This window comes from Bufo bufo, chromosome 2, assembly GCF_905171765.1.
Source record: "Bufo bufo chromosome 2, aBufBuf1.1, whole genome shotgun sequence".
Classification (NCBI taxonomy): Eukaryota; Metazoa; Chordata; class Amphibia; order Anura; family Bufonidae; genus Bufo; species Bufo bufo.
The window spans coordinates 576,103,080-576,124,909 of NC_053390.1; the positions used below are offsets into that span (position 1 = coordinate 576,103,080).

Below are 21,830 nucleotides of genomic sequence, written 5' to 3' on the forward strand. Positions count from 1 at the left end.
CAATCCATGTACAAGTTTAGTAAAGCTAAACTGCAATCATGTACATGGTGCCTTAACACAAAGCATTACATGACATACATGTACATTAATTTATTCCATGAGGTTATTGGGGTACATCTGTTGGTTAGAACAAATGACTTGCCAAATATTGGCAACGACTCGACCTGACAACATTCAATAAATCCATAATGTGAAATCAAGTTTTATACACGCATCGACGAGAAAAATGACACAAGAAGGAGTTGTTGGAAATGAAAGAAATATTATATGGATGTGTGGATGTAATGATGATATATGTAAGTGATTACACTATTACAGTGAAAGTATTTGTTTATTGCGGAAAACTTTACAACTGAAAGGAGGCTCTAGTACTCTGTTGGGCTGCCTCTAGCCTGGATACAAGATGACATATGGTTGGGCATGAAGACATGCAGATTCCGTATGGTATCTTGTGACACATTTGCCCACAGATGTTGCAGCTGGGTCTGTAGATCCTGCACTCTCATAGGTTGCTAAAGCACATATCTCTGAGCTGATACTGTCCTTCATATCACTACTACTGGTGACCGTCTGTCGTATGCAATGGCTCCCAAAATCATCACACAGAAATTGAGGTTGTGTGTCACTCAACAGCAAAGTCAGAATTGAAGCCCTCCACGAAGCCTCCATACTCTAACCATACTTATCAAATCCCAAACGGAACCTGGATTCATCACTAAAGACAATTCGGTTTCAGTCTGTAAAGTGGTCCAGGTTTCTTGTTCACAAGACCACTGCAAACAAAGTTAATTGTGACTGACTGTCAATGGAAGGACACGTAATGGGCACCCTGACACTAAATATGCTTCTGCTAAGCACCTGGAAAGGGTCCGGCAGAGACAGGGGTGTGTAAAAAAGGTGCCATCTCTGTCTGGATGGTAGACAACGAAACTTTGTGAGCTGCTTGTAATTGTTGGCGTATCAAATGATCCTTTCTACTGGTGGTCTTTCTGGGACCATCCGAAGCCTGATCGCCCTGTGTACCTGCCTTCACATAACCACTGCTCCAGACACCTCCTAAAAGCTAGGGTATCACAGCTAAGACAATAACCCGTCAGAGGATCAATATACTTTGGTAGTATAAATCCAAAGAGTATTCACAGAGTACCACCATAATTAAAACGTAGCCTTAATTATAAATATTTAAAAATACCCAGAAAAATGAATCCAAAAAATTTGCAAATGAATATAATAGGCAGTACTCCACAATACAGGATGGGGCAGTGCTGTAGGCAAGGTATAGGTGATCAGATGGAGAACTTTCCCTGATTTTCACCCTATACTATTTTGCCCTGCCTACAGAACGGAATAGCCACCCGATAGGGGGCAATCCCATATTCAGGACCCTCCTAAAAGCCATTGAATGGCCCTGAAAGGGGATTCTAGAGGCAGACCATGATAAAGTGGCCAGAAACGGGTCTATTGAATGACCTGCTGTAAGTACAAAAAATAATAAATTATGAGTACATGAACATAAACAATATACTTAATTGCTGCAGTGTCGGATTCTATCAGTGTTCGCAAAAAGACACCTTTAACGTCCAAAGATCATTAAATAAAAAAGTATAGGTCCCTTAGTCCCAACGCGTTTCGCCCAATATATTAAATAGGCTCATAAGGGGACACAAATACAGTATTCAAATAAATATTCATATAGTTGTTAACAGTTTATTGCAACACCAGTTGTCACTAGTCAGAAATAGAAGTTAATAAGACGCTGATTAGGCAAATAAAGAACAATCCTGAAGTAGGGTCAGTGAGCCTGATGATCCCCTAACATTCAGTACAGATGAATAGTATGCCTCCTCACATTAGATACAAAGTGGATGCTGCTAAATCAATTACTGCCAAAGCTAACAGTTTACACAGAATACTTGCATGCCCCACATATTCGACCAAGGATACTGGGAGAGATAGCCAGCCAGTCTAGTTGCTGTTAAATGGCATAAGCGGGCCGCTGCAGCATAATGTCTGCGTCACATAGTCGATGTCTGTAGTGGAGTGGCCACAGTATTTATAATAAAGGCTACATTTTAATTATGGTGGTAATCTGTGAATACTCCTAAAAGCTAGGTCAGAAAAGGCTATGTGGCAGACAATTCGTCAAAACAACCATTCTGCCAATTGGGCAAAATGTATTCGAGTATGTCGTAAATGCATGTCGAGAAATCAATTATCTCTCACCAAGAACACTAGACCAAAAGTAGCCTCTGAAAGCCTTTTTATAGGGCAGCGGGACAAGCACTTTAAAGACCTGTAATCATTTACATATCTGAGTGAGACATATCTGCATGCCGAGTTTTGCAGAAATCTGACATTTCTATCTGGGTGCAATTTTTTTGGTCAGAGTATATATCTGCCCTAGGTTTGTGTCTGTCATGCCCTTTGTTTTAAGAAAGGTCACAATCAGTCATCAGAAAATAGACTAAATTTGCATTTTCAAATATCTGAAATCTTAGATATATGGTAAACTGAACCCAATACTACAAATATTTAATCACTATAATCCTTATCAGTTTCATAAGGGCTTAAATCTAATTAAAATGGAAATGTATTAGTAGTAGTGTTGATCGAGCACCAAAGTGCTCGGGTGCTCAAGTAGAACACCTTGGGATGCCCGGGTGCTCTACTGAGCATCCAAGCACAATGGAAGTCAATGGGAGAACCCAAGCATTAACCTCTTTAGGACACAGGGCGTACAGGTACGCCCTGATGCCCTGGTACTTTAGGATACAGGACGTACCTGTACGCCCTGTGTATTTCCGATCACCGCCGCGCGGCGGGCGGTCATTGGAACAAGGTGCCTGCTCAAATCATTGAGCAGGCACCTTGGCTAAATGCGCGTGGGGGCGTTTCGGCGATCGCTGCAAATCGCAGGTCAATTCAGACCTGCGGTTTGGGGCTTTTCATGTTGCGGGCGGCGGCGGTGGTGCCATCGGGTCCCCGTGCGGCTGTAGGGGGGACCCGATGGCATGGAAGGCAGCGCGATGCTTTGTAAAGGATTAGACCCCCAAAAGTTGAAGTCCCAAAGTGGGACAAAAAATAAAGTGAAAAAAAAAAATTTCCCCCCCAAAAATTTAAAAAGTTTCAAGTAAAAATAAACCAAAACGTAATTTTCTCAAAATAAAGTAAAAAAAATTGTTGACATATTAGGTATCGCCGCGTCCGTATCGACCGGCTCTAGAAAGATATTACATTACCTAACCCCTCAGATGAACGCCGTAAAAAAACAAAAAAAAAACTTTGCTAAATAAACAATTTTTTTGTCACCTTACATCACAAAAAGTACAACAGCAAGCGATCAAAAAGGCGTACACCCACCAAAATAGTACTAATCTAACCATAACATCATCCCACAAAAAATGAGCCCCTACCTGAGACAATCGCCCAAAAAATAAAAAAAACTATGGCTCAGAATATGGAGACACTAAAACATAATTTTTTTGTTTTTAAAAAAGCTGTTATTGTGTAAAACTTACATAAATAAATAAAAAAGTTTACATATTAGGTATCGTCGCGTCCGTATCGAACGGCTCTATAAAAATATCACATGACCTAATCCCTCAGGTGAACACCGTAAAAAATAAAAACTGTGCTAAATAAATGTCATGCCCTGCTCAGGTCATGTGTGGAGGTCTGCTAGGTTAGCAGCACATGTGTAGCCTTTTGTTATTGTTTTGGAGTAGAGATGTATCCGCCTCCCTTCAGGTGCACTGGGTGGGGTCATTGGTAAGAGTTTAAATTACGCCCACTCCCAGTGTCCTGTGCGGGTTATAGCTTCTGTCTGGCTCTGAGGAAGGAAGTAAGAATTGGCTGTTCCTGATCAGCAAAAGATAAGTTGGTTTTGTTTTATTGTGGCTGTCTAGGCTGTTAGAGAGACGCCTGCCCCCCTCCAGGTCCTGAGGGAGCAGGCTGCCTTTTTCCCTCTTTCACCATCTTAGGGATTTGCAGGGGGTGTGGATGACTTTATCCGCTTTAAAGAGGTCATGCGGAAGTATATTGCAGAGAGTTTGGCAAAAGGTCATATTAGGCCATCTAAGTCTCCGGTGGCAGTGGGTTTATTCTTTGTAACGAAAAAGGATGGATCACTGAGACCTTGTTTGGATTTCCGGGAATTGAACCGTATTACGGTCAGTGATCCGTATCCCCTTCCTTTGATCTCCGATCTTTTTGATCAGATTGTTGGAGCCAAGGTGTTCTCCAAGTTGGATTTAAGAGGGGCCTACAATCTGATCAGAATCAAGGAAGGGGATGAGTGGAAAACAGCCTTCAACACGCACGAGGGTCATTTTGAGAATCTGGTTATGCCTTTTGGGTTAACTAACGTGCCAGCGGTATTTCAGCGATTCGTCATTGACATTTTCCATCATTTTGTGGGGAGGTTCGTGGTAGTTTACTTGGATGACATTCTAATTTACTCTCCTGATCTGAAGACCCATCAGGATCACGTGAGACAGGTTTTGACAATCCTTCGGGAGAATAAATTATATGCCAAATTGGAGAAATGTGTGTTTTCTGTGCAGGATCTTCCGTTTCTGGGATATCTGCTTTCTGACTCTGGTTTTCATATGGATCCCGAAAGGGTCTGGGCGGTTCTGGAATGGGACCGACCGGAGAATCAGAAAGCTTTGATGCGGTTTTTGGGGTTTACTAATTATTATAGGAAATTTATCTTGAACTATTCTACCATTGTGAAACCTCTGACCGATATGACTAAGAAGGGCGCCGATGTCTCTGTCTAATCGGATGAGGCATTGCAGGCCTTTTTGGCTATTAAGGAATGTTTTGCGTCTGCTCCCATTCTGGTGCAGCCCGATGTGTCTCAGCCATTCGTGGTGGAGGTTGATGCATCAGAGGTGGGGGTTGGAGCAGTGCTGTCGCAGGGTTCATCCCCTGGCAAATGGGTTCCGTGTGCTTTTTATTCCAAGAAGCTCTCGGTCGCCGAGAGGAATTATGATGTAGGAGATAGGGAATTGCTGGCCATCAAATTGGCCTTCGAGGAATGGCGTCACTGGTTGGAGGGGGCGTCTCATCCCGTTACTGTATATACGGATCATAAGAATTTGGCTTACCTGCAATCTGCCAAGCGTCTGAACCCTAGACAGGCCAGATGGTCACTGTTCAATTTTGTGGTTACTTTTCGTCCGGGGGTTAAAAACGTCAAGGCTGATGCGTTGTCTCGCAGTTTTCCTGGGGTATGTGATTCAGAGGATCCTGCTCCGATTTTGGCTGATGGGGTGGTGGTCTCCGCTCTGTATCCTGAATTTGAGATGGAGGTGTTGGGAGCTCAGGAGGGGGCTCCTGGTTCTTGTCCCCCAGGGAGGTTGTTTGTTCCTGATGGACTGCGATACAAGGTATTCAAGGAACATCACGATACTGTCCTTGCTGGACATTCTGGTGGTAAGTCCACCTTTGATCTTGTGTCCCGGAGGTTCTGGTGTACCGGATTACGTAAGAGTGTTGAGGATTACGTAGCAGCTTGTGAAACCTGTGCACGGTCAAAGGTTGCTCATACTCGACCTGCTGGTTCACTTCTTCCTTTGTCTATTCCGTCTCGTCCTTGGACACTCTTGTTTATGGACTTTATTATGGATTTGCCAAGTTCCCCCGGGAAAACAGTAATTTTGGTGGTTGTTGACCGTTTTAGTAAAATGGCTCACTTTGTATCGTTTGCCAGTCTGCCCAATGCCAAGACTCTTGCTCGGATTTTTGTTGATAATATCATGAAATTGCATGGCATTCCCTCGGATGTGGTTTCTCATAGGGGCACGCAGTTTGTCTCCAGGTTTTGGAGGCCGTTCTGCTCTCGGCTTGGCATTCAACTTTCGTTCTCTTCGGCTTTTCATCCGAAGTCGAATGGGCAGACAGAGCGTACTAATCAAAACCTGGAGACCTACTTGAGATGCTTTGTGGCTGAGAATCAGGAGGACTGGTCCTCATTCTTGTCCCTAGCAGAGTTTGCTTTGAATAACCGTAGGCAGGAGTCCACGGGTAAGTCTCCATTTTTTGGCGCACACGGTTTTCATCCTCAGTTTGGTACCTTTTCTGGGACTAGTTCCTCTGGGATGCCAGAGGAGGAGAGATTTTCTTCTGCCTTGTCTTCTATCTGGCAGAGGATCCAGGTGAATTTAGAGAAGATGGGTGAGAGGTATAAGCGAATGGCTGACAAGAGACGTATGACTGGTCCGGACATGTGTGTGGGTGATCTGGTGTGGTTATCTACTAAAAATATTAAACTGAGAGTACCATCTTGGAAACTGGGTCCAAGATTTATTGGACCTTGCAAAATATCTGCGGTGGTCAATCCAGTAGCTTTTCGTCTGGATCTTCCACAGACTTGGAGGATCCACGATGTGTTCCACAAATCTTTACTAAAGAAATATGTGAAACCGGTGGAACCCTCGCCATTGCCTCCTCCCCCTGTTCTGGTTGACGAAAATTTAGAGTTCGAGATCTCCAGGATTCTCGACTCAAGAGTTCTTCGGGGTTCCCTTCAATATCTGGTACACTGGAGGGGATACGGCCCTGAGGAGAGGATGTGGGTTCCGGCTGTGGATGTTAATGCCAGCCGACTGGTGAGGGCTTTTCACAGATCCCACCTGGATAAAGTTGGGCCGGGGTGTCCGGAGGTCACCCGTAGAAGGGAGGGTACTGTCATGCGCTGCTCAGGTCATGTGCGGAGGTCTGCTAGGTTAGCAGCACATGTGTAGCCTTTTGTTATTGTTTTGGAGTGGAGCTGTATCCGCCTCCCTTAAGGTGCACTGGGTGGGGTCATTGGTAAGAGTTTAAATTACGCCCACTCCCAGTGTCCTGTGCGGGTTATAGCTTCTGTCTGGCTCTGAGGAAGGAAGTAAGGATTGGCTGTTCCTGATCAGCAAAAGATAAGTTGGTTTTGTTTTATTGTGGTTGTCTGTCTAGGCTGTTAGAGAGACGCCTGCCCCCCTCCAGGTCCTGAGGGAGCAGGCTGCCTCTTTCCCTCTTTCACCATCTTAGAGATTCTAGGGAATCTTCTGCCCAGGCACGAGGACACATTCATTCCCACCTTCACGGTCTGAATGTGGGCATAGAAGTCTAGGGAGAGCTGGTAGGGATTTGTCAGGAGGTGACCCCTTTCCCCAGCTTCTTGCCTAGACACTTGTTTATTATATCCTGTGTATCTTGTATCCTGTCTGCCGTGACATTAAACCATTTTTTGTCACCTTACATCACAAAAAGTGTAATAGCAAGCGATCAAAAAGTCATATGCACCCCAAAATAGTGCCAATCAAACCGTTATCTCATCATACCCTACCCAGGATAATCGCCCAAAAACTGAAAAAACTATGGCTCTCAGACTATGGAGACACTAAAACCATGATTTTTTTTTTTTTTATGAAATCATTGTGTAAAACTTACATAAATAAAAAAAAGTATACATATTAGGTATTGCCGCATCCGTGACAACCTGCTCTATAAAAATACCACATGATCTAACCTGTCAGATGAATGTTGTAAATTAAAAAAAAAAAAACGGTGCCAAAACAGCTATTTCTTGTTACCTTGCCTCACAAAAAGTGTAATATAGAGCAACCAAAAATCATATGTACCCTAAACTAGTACCAACAAAACTTCCACCCTATCCCGTAGTTTCTAAAATGGGGTCACTTTTTTGGAGTTTCTACTCTGGGGGTGCATCAGGGGGGCTTCAAATGGGACATGGTGTCAAAAAAACAGTCCAGCAAAATCTGCCTTTCAAAAACCGTATGGCATTCCTTTCCTTCTGCTCCCTGCCATGTGCCCGTACAGCAGTTTACGACCACATATGGGGTGTTTCTGTAAACTACAGAATCAGAGCCATAAATATTGAGTTTTGTTTGGCTGTTAACCCTTGCTTTGAAACTGGAAAAAAAAATATTAAAATTGAAAATATGCCAAAAAAGTGAAATTTTGAAATTGTATCTCTATTTTCCATTAATTCTTGTGGAACACCTAAAGGGTTAAAGACGTTTGTAAAATCAGTTTTGAATACCTTGAGGGGTGTACACTGCGTGCAGAATTATTAGGCAAATGAGTATTTTGACCACATCATCCTCTTTATGCATGTTGTCTTACTCCAAGCTGTATAGGCTCGAAAGCCTACTACCAATTAAGCATATTAGGTGATGTGCATCTCTGTAATGAGAAGGGGTGTGGTCTAATGACATCAACACCCTATATTAGGTGTGCATAATTATTAGGCAACTTCCTTTCCTTTGGAAAAATGGGTCAAAAGAAGGACTTGACAGGCTCAGAAAAGTCAAAAATAGTGAGATATCTTGCAGAGCGATGCAGCACTCTTAAAATTGCAAAGCTTCTGAAGCGTGATCATCGAACAATCAAGCGTTTCATTCAAAATAGTCAACAGGGTCGCAAGAAGCGTGTGGAAAAACCAAGGCGCAAAATAACTGCCCATGAACTGAGAAAAGTCAAGCGTGCAGCTGCCAAGATGCCACTTGCCACCAGTTTGGCCATATTTCAGAGCTGCAACATCACTGGAGTGCCCAAAAGCACAAGGTGTGCAATACTCAGAGACATGGCCAAGGTAAGAAAGGCTGAAAGACGACCACCACTGAACAAGACACACAAGCTGAAACATCAAGACTGGGCCAAGAAATATCTCAAGACTGATTTTTCTAAGGTTTTATGGACTGATGAAATGAGAGTGAGTCTTGATGGGCCAGATGGATGGGCCCGTGGCTGTATTGGTAAAGGACAGAGAGCTCCAGTCCGACTCAGACGCAAGGTGGAGGTGGAGTACTGGTTTGGGCTGGTATCATCAAAGATGAGCTTGTGGGGCCTTTTCGGGTTGAGGATGGAGTCAAGCTCAACTCCCAGTCCTACTGCCAGTTTCTGGAAGACACCTTCTTCAAGCAGTGGTACAGGAAGAAGTCTGCATCCTTCAAGAAAAACATGATTTTCATGCAGGACAATGCTCCATCACACGCGTCCAAGTACTCCACAGCGTGGCTGGCAAGAAAGGGTATAAAAGAAGAAAATCTAATGACATGGCCTCCTTGTTCACCTGATCTGAACCCCATTGAGAACCTATGGTCCATCATCAAATGTGAGATTTACAAGGAGGGAAAACAGTACACCTCTCTGAACAGTGTCTGGGAGGCTGTGGTTGCTGCTGCACGCAATGTTGATGGTGAACAGATCAAAACACTGACAGAATCCATGGATGGCAGGCTTTTGAGTGTCCTTGCAAAGAAAGGTGGCTATATTGGTCACTGATTTGTTTTTGTTTTGTTTTTGAATGTCAGAAATGTATATTTGTGAATGTTGAGATGTTATATTGGTTTCACTGGTAAAAATAAATAATTGAAATGGGTATATATTTGTTTTTTGTTAAGTTGCCTAATAATTATGCACAGTAATAGTCACCTGCACACACAGATATCCCCCTAAAATAGCTAAAACTAAAAACAAACTAAAAACTACTTTCAAAAATATTCAGCTTTGATATTAATGAGTTTTTTGGGTTCATTGAGAACATGGTTGTTGTTCAATAATAAAATTAATCCTCAAAAATACAACTTGCCTAATAATTCTGCACTCCCTGTATAGTTTCTAGAATGGGGTAATTTTTGGGTGGTTTCTATTATGTAAGCCTCACAAAGTGACTTCAGACCTGAACTGGTACTTAAAAAGTTGGTTTTTGAAAATTTCAGAGAAATTTCAAGATTTACTTCTAAACTTCTAAGCTTTGTAACGTCCCCCAAAAATAAAATGTCATTCCCAAAATGATCCTAACATGAAGTAGACATATGGGAAATGTAAAGTAATAACAATTTTTGTAGGTATTAATATGTATTATAGTAGTAAAGAAATTGAAACTTGGAAATTTGCAAATGTTTAAAAATTTTTGGCAAATTTGGTATTTTGTTATAAATAAAATGAATTTTTTTTACTCCATTTTGCCAGTGTCATGAAGTTCAATATGTGACGAAAAAACTATCTCAGAATGGCCTGGATAAGTCAAAGCGTTTTAAAGTTATCACCACATAAAGTGACACTGGTCAGATTTACAAAAAATGGCCTGGTCTTAAAGGTGAAAATGAGCCCGGTCCTTAAGGAGTAAAACCAGGCACCCCTGCTCTGAAAAGGGGAGGGTGTCTGGTTTACATGAAAAGGTCAGAAATTGATGAAATCACCACCGGAATGGTTCTGGAACAGCATGGGGAGGATGTCTGTATGCATCTTGGACACCCAGGTCGCTGCTGGGAACGATGTTGTCCGAGTAGTACGCTAATTTTACAGACTGACAATAATACGCACAAAACCGATTTTAGAGGAAAAATTGTTAGGAAACATTCTTTTCTGTATATTTACTTGTATATAAAGTGCAAGTGCTGCCAAAAATTACAAGGAAGAGGCACTCCGATACATCCTGCATATCACATAAAGAAGGGCCTCATTTTACAATAGTGGGACTCCTACACTCATAAAGCCTATGCACTAAGTGAAAGGGCTGCCAAAAATGACAAGGAACCGGCACTACAATACATCCTTTATTACACATAAAGGAGGGCATCATATCCACCCTTGAAAAATTTTGGCCTGCTGGTGACCCTCAAAAACATTAGGAGCAAGGGTCTGCTGCTGATCTGACCATCTAAAACATTAGGATTAAGGGTCTGCTGCTGAGCTGACCATCTAAAACATTAGGGGGAGGGTCTGCTGCTGATCTGACCTTCTAAAAGATTAGGGGTGAGGGTCTGCTGCTGAGCTGACCATCTAAAAAATTAGGGGTGAGGGTCTTCTGCTGAGCTGATCATTTAAAAAATTAGGGGTGAGGGTCTGCTGCTGATCTGACTTTCTAAAATATTTATTAGCGGTGAGAGTCTGCTGCTGATCTGACCTTTGAAAACATTATGGCCCACTCGGCAGCTGACTGGAAAGGAGACGACCATGTTGCAGCTGGTATTCCACTACTGCCCTCTGCTGCTGGCCAAAATGTGGAACGTGCAGTTCCAGCACGTGATCATGTCGTCAACAGTCGGTGAGCTGGCAATTGCAAGAGCTGTTGCAGTGCTGCCAGACCGGTGGCAGCTGTAGATGACTTTCACGGCGCACCTTTACCAGTAGCTCAGGCAAATTGGGGTAGGTTTTGAGAGACAGCTGAACCATTATGTTTATCAAGTGGGCTAGTCATGGTATGTGTGTGAGCTTGCCGAGCTCCAAAGCCGCCACCAAGTGACGGCCATTATCAGACACAACCAGGGCTGGTGCAAGGATTCTTGCCACCCTAGGCAAAAGCTAATTTTGCCGCCCCCTTGACTCCACCCATTGACCACACCCCTTTTCCAGTCACCTATTGCATGCAACATTTAACTATGGTCGTGTACCCTGTGCCAGTCTATGGTCATGCACCCTGTGCCAGTCTATGGTCATGTACCCTGTGCCAGACTGACTATGGTCGTGTACCCTGTGCCAGTCTGACTATGGTCATGTATATATAATATCCAGCAATTGTCTGCCACCTAGTACCATCCCAGTGATGCCAATCACTCTGCGCTGTTCAGCAGGTTGGCACACCAAACACAAGCAGTGCCACCTATTCACTGCCAGGCGCCATTCAGCCACTGTCTGAAATCCTGTGCCACCAGGGCAACATAAAACAGTATGCTGCCTTGTGCCCTCTGCCAGTCTGGCACTGTCCTGCACCCTGTACCATTCATAGCCCTTTAGACAGTCTGTGCCACCTATTAGGCTCCATGTGCCACTGCTGGGCACCCTGTGCCAGTCAGAATCTATGGCCCCTAGTCAAGCAGCAGGTGTGCCCTGACCCCTGTACACAAGTGTGTGCCACCCTGCTGCCAGTCACTGTCCTACAGCCTCTGACACCCTAGTGCAGGTTGTCAGAGTGCGGTTGCCAGGGGTGCTCACCAGGTTCTGCTCCTCGCTGTGCTCCAGGTCCACATTGCCTTGGCTCTTGCCAAGATCATGTATCTTTGGCGCGTGATCCCGCGAGACCCACCTCTGGAGGTCACTGGTCTTGCGGGATTGCGCGCCCGAAGTCAGGGCCGGTGCAAGGATTTTTGTCAACAGAAGCAAATCTACATTTTGCCCCCCCCCCCCCCATCATTTCACATTTCTGCCCCTCATGATTCATGTACATTTCTTGCCCCCCCCCCCCCCATCATTTCACATTTCTGCCCCTCATGATTCATGTACATTTCTTGCCCCCCCATGTGCTAATATCATAGTGCCATCCTCTCCCCCTACCCCCTAATGTGCCAATATTAAGTGCCTCTCTCTTCCCCCCTCCATGTGCCAGTATCATGGCGCCAATAGCCCCCCCTCCCCCGTGGCAGTAAAGTAACAGTCCGGTATTTAAAAAAAAAAAAACACTTTCAGAAAAGTTTCTCCTGGGATTCGAACTAACACTCTTTCACATCAGAGGCAAGGCATTTACCCTCACAGCTATGAGAGCTGTATAGACAGTTACTTAAAAAAAAATATATAAGACTTCTACTGTATATAACTTTGATACTTAGTGTACATCCATACACATGACAGCTGCCCCAGTACACTGTGTATGGGTGTAGCATAGCTGGGTGTGTTGGGGCAGCTGACATGTGTATGGATGTACACTAGGTATCAAAGTTACCTACAGTAGAAGTTTTAAAAAAAATAAAAAAATATATATATATATATATATATATATATATATATATATATATATATATATTTTTTTTTTAAAGCAACTGGCAATACAGCTTTCATAGCTGTGTGGGTAAATATCTTGCCTCTGCTGTGAAAGGTTGTGAGTTCGAATCCCAGGAGAAACTTTTCTGAAAGAAAGCCTAAATGAGATTTAAATACACATAGGGTCTCGTAGCTGCGTGTCAGCTGCGTGCCGCTCTCTCTGCCCGAAGTGAACAAACTCATGCTCGCACTCATCGCAGCGCATCTGGCCGGCAAGTGCAGGAACAGAAGGAGATGATGTCAGATGGATGACAAGTAGGGGGCAGGGTGCAGGCGGCGGCCGGCGCCCCCAGGCAGAGTGCGCTCTACGCGGTGGCGTACTCTGCTTATGGGTGGCGCCGGGCCTGGACACAACCATGTCTGGTTGTAGGTTGAGTGGCGAAAGCCACAGCTCAGTCTGGTTTCTTATACCAGTGTTTCCCAACCAGTGTGCCTCCAGCTGTTGCAAAACTACAACTCCCAGCATGCTGGGTGGTGTAGTTTTGCAACAGCTGGAGGCACACTGGTTGGGAAACACTTCCTTATACCATGCCACAGCTCTGCTGCGGTGTGATGTTTGTCACCTAAGCAAATAGGTTTCAGCACTGCCTGTTGCCACTTCCCCACTGCAGTGCTAAACTGCTTCCAGCTACTGACTGGTGCTGCAAGATGACAATTCAGAGTTGGAAGTAGAGGAGGAGAAGGGGGGGTTGCAGCCACTAATGTAGGTGGTGGTGGAAATCCTGATGGAAGTAGGGCCAGCAATTCTTGGCGTCGGTAGCACCTGTGTCATCCCAGGGTACGACTCTCTCCCGGCCTCCACAACGGTCACCCAGTGTGCCGTCAGGGAAATGTAGCGTCCCTGGCCACAAGCACTTGTCCATTGGTCAGTCTTTAAGTGGACCTTCCCAATATTCCCAATAACTGCGTTGGTCAGGGCACGGGTGATGTTACAGGACACATGCTGGTGTAAGGCGGGTACGACACACCGGGCAAAATAGTGGCAGCTGGGGACTGAGTAACAAGGGACGGCCTCCACCATCAGGCTGCAGAAAGACTCAGTGTCCACAAGCCTAAATGGCAACATTTCCAGGGCCAGCAATTTGGAAAGGTGCGCATTTAGTGCTTTGGCCTGTTATTGGGTATTGCGCTTTCGTTCAAAGGCCTGGGGTATGGACATCTGTACACTGCGCTGGGACACAGAAGTGGATGTGCTAGCTGATGGTGCTTGCAAAAGTCCAGGTCGGGGGGGAGGCATCCGGGCCTGCGTCTTGGACAGGGGATTGGCCAGCACGTAACACAGGGGAAGAGGAGGCAGTGGTGTGACCTGCAGACACCGATTGTGGACCCAGGCGTTCGGCCCACCTATTAGGGTGCTTTGATGCCATGTGGTGGATCATGCTGGTGGTGGTGAGGTTGCTAGTGTTCACGCCTCTGCTCATTTTGGTACGGCACAGGTTGCGAATGACAATTCTTTTATCGTCCGCACTTTCATAAAAAAAGCGCCAGACTGCGGAACACCTACCCTTGAAAAGGGAGATTTCCACAAGGGGGTGCTCCAGGGAACAATTGCGGGCCTGTTTGGTGTGGCCTGCCTTCTCCATTTTGCCACCCCACTGCCTCTTCCAGCCTGTTGTGGTGCTGTGAATCCCTCCACCTCTGTACTGCTGTCCTTGCTCGGCTTGCCATCTTCCCACGTTGGGTCAGTGATTTCATCGTCCACCACCTCCTCTTCCACTTCCTCACTCTGGTCATCCTCCTGACTTGTTGACCTAACAACAACCTCACTTATTGACAACTGTGTCTCATCCTCATCATGAAACTCTTGAGACACTAACTGAGGTTGACTTATTGGCAACTGTGTCTCATCATCATCCACCTTGTAAAACACTAATTGCCGTTCCCCACCACCATCTTCTTCTGACTGTGGATGCTCAAGAGTTTGGGAATCAGGACACAAGATCTCCTCATGTCCCTCTTCAAGCGGGCTTGGAGAGAGGCCCAAATTAAGAAATGGAGAGCTCCTCAGAATATCCGAGTGTGGGATCACTTGTTTGCAAAGACTCTTCATGTTGGGAGGAAGGAGGATCAGAGCAAGGATTCTGTTGACCAGACTCTTGGCTACTTAGACTGGACTTTGTGGAAGACAGGTGCTGAACCGACTGGAAGCATTATCTGCTGCAATCCAACCGACCACCTGGTCGCACTGGTGTGATGTCGAGAGTGGAGTTCTGCGCCACCCTGCAAACTGGGACATGCAGATAGGTATCGTGGATGAGTGTGTTTCTTGTGCTCTGGCAGCAGGCACAGTTTCACCGCACACAGGGCCACGGCAGGGCCTCTGCGTGCACTAACAGCAGCACGGCTACTTCCCTGACCCTTACTGCTCGCCTTCTGCATATTAAATGGTATATATGCTTGCAAGTACAGTGGATATAAAAAGTCTACACACCCCTGTTAAAATGTCATGTTTCTGTGATGTAGAAAAATGAGACAAAGATAAATCATTTCAGAACTTTTTCCACCTTTAATGTGACCTATAAACTGTACAGCTCAATTAAAAAACAAACTGAAATCTTTTAGGTAGAGGAAGAAAAAATATTAAAATAAAATAATATGGTTGCATAAGTGTGCACACCCTTAAACTAATACTTTGTTGAAGCACCTTTTGATTTTATTACAGCACTCAGTCTTTTTTCGTATGAGTCTATCAGCATGGCACATTTTGACTTGGCAAGATTTGCCCACTCTTTGCAATAACACTCCAAATCTGCCAGATTGTGAGGGCATCTCCTGTGCACAGCCCTCTTCAGATTTTCAATCGGATTCGGGTCTGGGCTCTGGCTGGGCCATTCCAAAACTTTAATCTTCTTCTGGTGAAGCCATTCCTTTGTTGATTTGGATGTATGCTTTGGGTCGTTGTCATGTTGAAAAATGTTCAGCTTTCTAGCAGAAGCCTGAAGGTTTTGTGCCAATATTGACTGGTATTTGGAACTGTTCATAATTCCCTCTAGCTTAACTAAGGCCCCAGTTCCAGCTGAAGAAAAACAGCCCCAAACCATGATGCTGCCACCACCATGCTTCACTGTGGGTATGGTGTTCTTTTGGTGATGTGCAGTGTTGTTTTTGCGCCAAACATATCTTTTTGAATTATGGGCAAAAAGTTCAACCTTGGTTTCATCAGACCGTAACACCTTTTCCCACATGTTTTTGGGAGACTTCAGATGTGTTTTTGCAAAATGTAGCCTGGCTTGGATGTTTTTATTCGTAAGAAAAGGCTTTGGTCTTGCCACTCTACCCCTTAGCCCAGACATATGAAGAATACGAGAGATTGTTGTCACATGTACAACAAAGCCAGTACTTGCCAGATATTCCTGCAGCTCCTTTAATGTTGCTGTAGGCCTCTTGGTAGACTCCCAGACCAGTTTTCTTCTCGTTTTTCATCAATTTTGGAGGGACTTTCAGTTCTTGGTAATGTCACTGTTGTGCCATATTTTCTCCACTTCATGATGACTGTCTACACTCTGTTCCAGGGTATATCTAATGCCTTGGAAATTCTTTAGTACCCTTCTTCTGACTGATACCTTTTAACAATGAGATCCCTCTGATGCTTTGGAAACTCTCTGTGGACCATGGCTTTTGCTGTGGGATGCGACTAAGAAAATTTCAGGAAAGACCAACTAGAGCAGCTGAACTTTATTTGGGGTTAATCAGAGGCACTTTAAATGATGGCAGGTGTATGCTGACTCCTATTTAACATGATTTTGAATGTGATTACTTAATTCTGAACACAGCTACATCCCCAGTTATAAGAGGGTGTGGACACATATGCAACCACATTATTTTAGTTGTTTTTTATTTTTTTCTTCCCTCCACCTAAAAGATTTCAGTTTGTTTTTCAATTGAATGGTACAGTTTATAGGTCACATTAAAGGTGGAAAAAGTTCTGAAATGATTTATCTTTGTCTCATTTTTTTACAGCACAGATACCTGAAGTTTTAACAGGGGTGTGTAGACTTTTTGCATCCGCTGTATGTCACACGTACAGTAGCGCAGGTTTTGCAAGTGTATGTGCAAATAAATTAGACTGAATGTCACTGATATATTTCGGATGCGCTAACCTTATACTGGAGATGTAGCAGTGGGAAATATCGCTGTCACCAGTGGCGAAAAAATGACACTGAATGTCACGGATATTTCGGATGTGCTAAAGTTATACTGGAGATGTAGCGTAGGTAATGTCGCGGCGGTAATGCAGCGGCCAAACAATTGCACACAATTTAGCGCAGGTTGCGCTAAAAATATATATTGCTGCCAGATACAACTATAGTCCTTAAAAGTACTTTTGGGTCTCTAACACCAAAAAAACAATTTCTATTGAATCAATTTCCTACACTATCTGTTCCTTCTACAGCACAGCTCTCCCTGACTAACACTGAGCCAAACCACGTGTCATCGGGTGCATTATAGCACTCGATGAGGCATTCCGGCCAGCCAATCACTGTAGTGCTGGTAACCAACATGGCTACCGCATTACAGTGAGTGCAGTACTTACCTGGATGTTTATTGGCTGCGTAGCAGCCAACAAACCTGCGGGGAGGAGACTCGAGCATCGTGCTCGAGCATACGTGGTATTCGGCCGAACACCGCGATGTGCCGAGCATCGCGATGCTTGAGCTGAACTGGTGTTCGGCCGAGCATGCTCGATCAACACTAATTAGTAGCAATGTTATACTTAATTGTCACGAAAAGGTAGGGATAAGTGCAGCCCTAAACTCCACCCACTCCCTATCCCTACCTACTTGCACGGTCCGCTGGGCGGCAGTCCCTAGCTTAAATGCAGGGGCCAAAAGGGAGTGAACAACAAGGGGAGAAAACAAAAGACAAAGACAGAAAACACAGAAGCAACAAGCTTCCCAGGCTGGGTAAAATCACAACTGAAACCAATGGAACCCAAGGTCTAGACCTGGGAGGTAACAAGGGCACAAAAGGGTAATTCAAGATCGAAGTCAATACAAGCCGAAGTCAGGAGCCAAGAGGTCGCGTCAGTACAAAGTGTAACACAAGATCAAAGTCAAATATAAGCCACGGTCAAACAAAAGTACCGTAGTCACACATGCAGAGAACGCTAGTGAGGTAACAAGACCAATCACAGGCAATTTGTGGCCAGCAGGTTAACTGTTTAAATAGGTCTAATTGATAGGTCATGTGAAGTGACCAGCGTCACGTGACCCATGTCCAGCACATCAATACACCTGAGCGCCGACTCATTTACATCGGCGCTCGGTTCCCCCCCTGCTCGTTGTCTAGGGGACAAAGGACGCCAGCCACGCTGAAGAGGCATGCGCGGCCGGGTCCTCTCCGCCCCCTTGTTACCATGGAGACGAGGACACCGGCCGCGTCCTTGCTCCTCCTCATGAATGGGATGCCGCCCGTTACACTTAATATTATGTCTTGTTTGTTTCAGGTTGGAAGGGTAAAGATGATGTACCAAAAATTGTGTCTGATTATATTAATGAAAAATTTGAGCTTGATGGGCTGATAACACACAGATTGCCATTTGAGAAGATCAATGAAGCATTTGAACTTCTGCGCAAAGGAGAGAGGTATGCTTTATGTCTTAAGATTGCCCGCTAATATATACAGTGTGTGCATATATTGTGTGCCCCCCCCCTCCTTCCCAACATACGCCTATTGTATTCTTTACTACGCATAGTGAATGCCTTAAAATATTAATTTACAAAAACAGTTAATACTTAAAGGGGTTCTCCGGTAATACTGCGTTTTTAGTCTGCCTTTGCTGTGCCATGTTCTAGTCCCTGGCTTGTTTCCTTCCGGCGATGCATGGTTGCATGCCCCACTGCAGCCAGTGACTTGCTTCAGTGGTGAAGTGCTGCTTGTGGCCACATCACTGCTGAAGCCAGTCATTGGCTGCAGCAGTGCATGTGAACATGGCCATACTGCGCCAGAAGAAAACAAGTCAGGGGACTGGAACATGGACACAGCAGAGGCAGGCCAGAGGACTGGAATAGCGGGGAGCAGGTAAGTATGAAGCTTCCATTCATGGAAGCAGTTTGCAAGCACTTGGCAAGAATGCAGTATTCACAGAGAAGCTCTTTAAAACTTTTTTTTATTCTCTTATGCCTAAACAGATTTTCGACATTTTTAGATATTATTTGTGGTGCATCCCCACCAATCAGCTGTTTAAGACTGTGCAGGGACACATCCCCAGCTGGTAACACCCAGCTGTATCTGTATTGCCGACTGCTGTAAAATCATTCACAAACTTCCCCTAGGAATAAAAGAGGAATGGTGCAACATAGAGTTATATGAAAAGAGGCTCCAGAATGTGTTATTCTATGGGGAATGCAAGTAGTTACTGAAAGAGATGTCTGGAGAGGTTACGGGTCTTCTTTAAAGTTAATAATGACCTGTTTTCTTTTCATTTGAACAGGTCAAAAATTCTGCATTGATTAATTAGCATATTTTTTTGCTGTTTAAGCTCCATTAGTCTGATACAGACCCCCAAATGCCCTGCGTAAATGACAAAATTTAGATTCGATGCAGCCATAACTAGGAGGAAAATAGGGCTTTACAGTATATTGCCGAACTCCATAAGCAGTAAAATCCCTATAAAGGTACTGTACGCTTGAATATGAAGCGACTTTAGAGCTCTGTGTGTGAAACAGACCACTATAAAGATTTAGGGCACATTTAAGGACAGTCTAAAACACCAGTCTTAATAAAGCCGTGCACTGGCGGTGGATCCGCCAGGGTTATGTACAGGCACCGCCCTCTCCATAATTTTGGTGGATCCGTTTCTAAATGTAAGACAGGAGTAGAAAATGGTAAATGAGATGGGCTTGCTGACCTGTCCCCTTCCCCGCCCACTCCACGTCCACTTTTTTAGACCTGGCGTGAGAGGAGAAAAGTCGCAGATTGCAGCGCAAAGAACCTTTGCACAGCAATCGAAGCCGGAAATAGGCTGAATATAGGCATATTATTGTTTAATAAATGACCCCATTAAAGTGCTAAAAGTTGGATATGTTCTAATCTTTTATGTTTCTCTCAAGACAATATAAAGAAATTCATTATATAGTCATTAAAGAGGACCTGTCACAACAAAATGCAGTGCAATCTCCAGGCAGCAGTTTATAGAGCAGGAGGAGCTGAGCAGATTGATGTATAGTTTTGTGGAAAAAGACCTTTTCATTTATTCAAACTTGTGCTCCTGGTCTTCGGAGTTATGTGGACAGTGCTACCAGCGATTGTCAGCTATCTCTGTGCACACTGGCATAAAGGAAGGGCCATCAGTCACTGACTAGGACCGACCACTGGAGGATGAGCAGAGGTTTGAATGAGGAAATGACAAGTTATACTGAATCTTTCCCCATAAAATGATATATCAATCTGCTCAGCTCCTCCTGCTCTATGACATGCTGTATGCAGATGGGACTTCATTTTCGATATGACAAGTTCCCTTTAAGGCCTCATGCACACGGCCATTGTTTTGGTCCGCGTCCGAGCCGCACATTGTGCGGCTCGGGCGCGGACCTATTCACTTCAATGGGGCCACAAAAGATGCAGACAGCACTCCGTGTGCTGTCCGCATCCGTTGCGCCGTTCCGAGGCCCCGCAAAAAAAATATAACATGTCCTATTCTTGTCCGCAAAACGGACAAGAATAGGCAGTTATATCAATGGCCGCCCGTTCTGTTCCGCATATTACGGAAGGCACACGGGCGGCTTCCGTTTTTTGCGGATCCGCGGTTTGCGGACCGCAAAAAAACAGCACGGTCGTGTGCATGTAGCCTAAAGGGTGAAACAAATGCATCTAGATAGATAATGTGTGTACTGTGCAGGTCTGTAACAAATGTATTTTCTCTTCAGTATCCGTACAGTGTTGACTTTTTGAAGATCTTAATCCCGGCCATCATCTAACGAAGAAATCGGCTTCTTGCAAGATGCAACCTTCATTTATCACAAGAAACTTATAATCCTATAATATACTAAGGCCCCTTGCAGACGAGCGTGTCCGGATTAGGTCCGGATGCGTCCCGGTGGATTGCGGCAAACCCGTGCGAGTAGGAACGCAATTGCAGTCAGTTTTGACTGCGATTGCGTTCCGATGTTCAGTTTTTATCGCGCGGGTGCAATGTTTTGGACGCGCGTGATAAAAAACTGACTGTGGTACCCAGACCCGAACTTCTTCACAGAAGTTCAGGTTTGGGTTAGTTGTAGTGTAGATTGTATTATTTCCCCTTATAACATGGTTATAAGGGAAAATAATAGCATTCTGAATACAGAATGCATAGTACAATAGGGCTGGAGGGGTTAAAAAAATAATAATTTAACTCACCTTAATCCACTTGTTCGCGCAGCCGGCATCTCTTTTGTCTTGTTCTGTGAGGAATAGGACCTTTGATGACGTCACTACGCTCATCACATGGTCCGCCACATGATCCATCACTATGGTGATGGATCATGTGACGGACCATGTGATGAACGTAGTGACGTCATCAAAGGTCCTATTCTTCACAAAAGAAGACAGAAGAGATGCCGGCTGCGCGAACAAGTGGATTAAGGTGAGTTAAAAAAAAAATTTTTCAACCCCTTCAGCCCTATTGTACTATGCATTCTGTATTCAGAATGCTATTATTTTCCCTTATAACCATGTTATAAGGGAAAATAATAATGATCGGGTCCCCATCCCGATCGTCACCTAGCAACCGTGCGTGAAAATCGCACTGCATCCGCACTTGCTTGCGGATGCTTGCGATTTTCACGCAACCCCATTCATTCCTATGGGGCCTGCATTACGTGAAAAACGCACAAAGAGGAGCATGCTGCGATTTTCACGCAACGCAGAAGTGATGCGTGAAAATCACCGCTCATGTGCACAGCCCCATAGAAATGAATGGGTCCGGATTCAGTGCGGGTGCAATGCGTTCACCTTACGCATTGCACCCGCGAGGAAATCTCGCCCGTGTGAAAGAGGCCTAAGAGGTCTAATGTTACAGAACATGGTGGGTGTATACTGTACCTTTAATATATGATGTTATTCACATACACGTTAGAAAAATG

The 21,830-nt window shown here is 44.6% G+C and overlaps 1 protein-coding gene across 1 annotated transcript in view; it reads left to right on the forward strand.

The window, feature by feature from the left end:
• The window catches only part of LOC120989847 (alcohol dehydrogenase 1-like), a 149,784-nt gene extending 129,087 nt beyond the window's left edge, over positions 1–20,697 (forward strand). Inside the window, exons 8-9 of the mRNA XM_040418204.1 lie at positions 18,215–18,353; positions 20,637–20,697. Coding sequence (XP_040274138.1) covers positions 18,215–18,353; positions 20,637–20,661 — 164 coding nt within the window. The 3' untranslated portion in view covers positions 20,662–20,697. The remainder of the gene's footprint in view (positions 1–18,214; positions 18,354–20,636) is intronic.
• Positions 20,698–21,830: the final 1,133 nt, after the last annotated feature.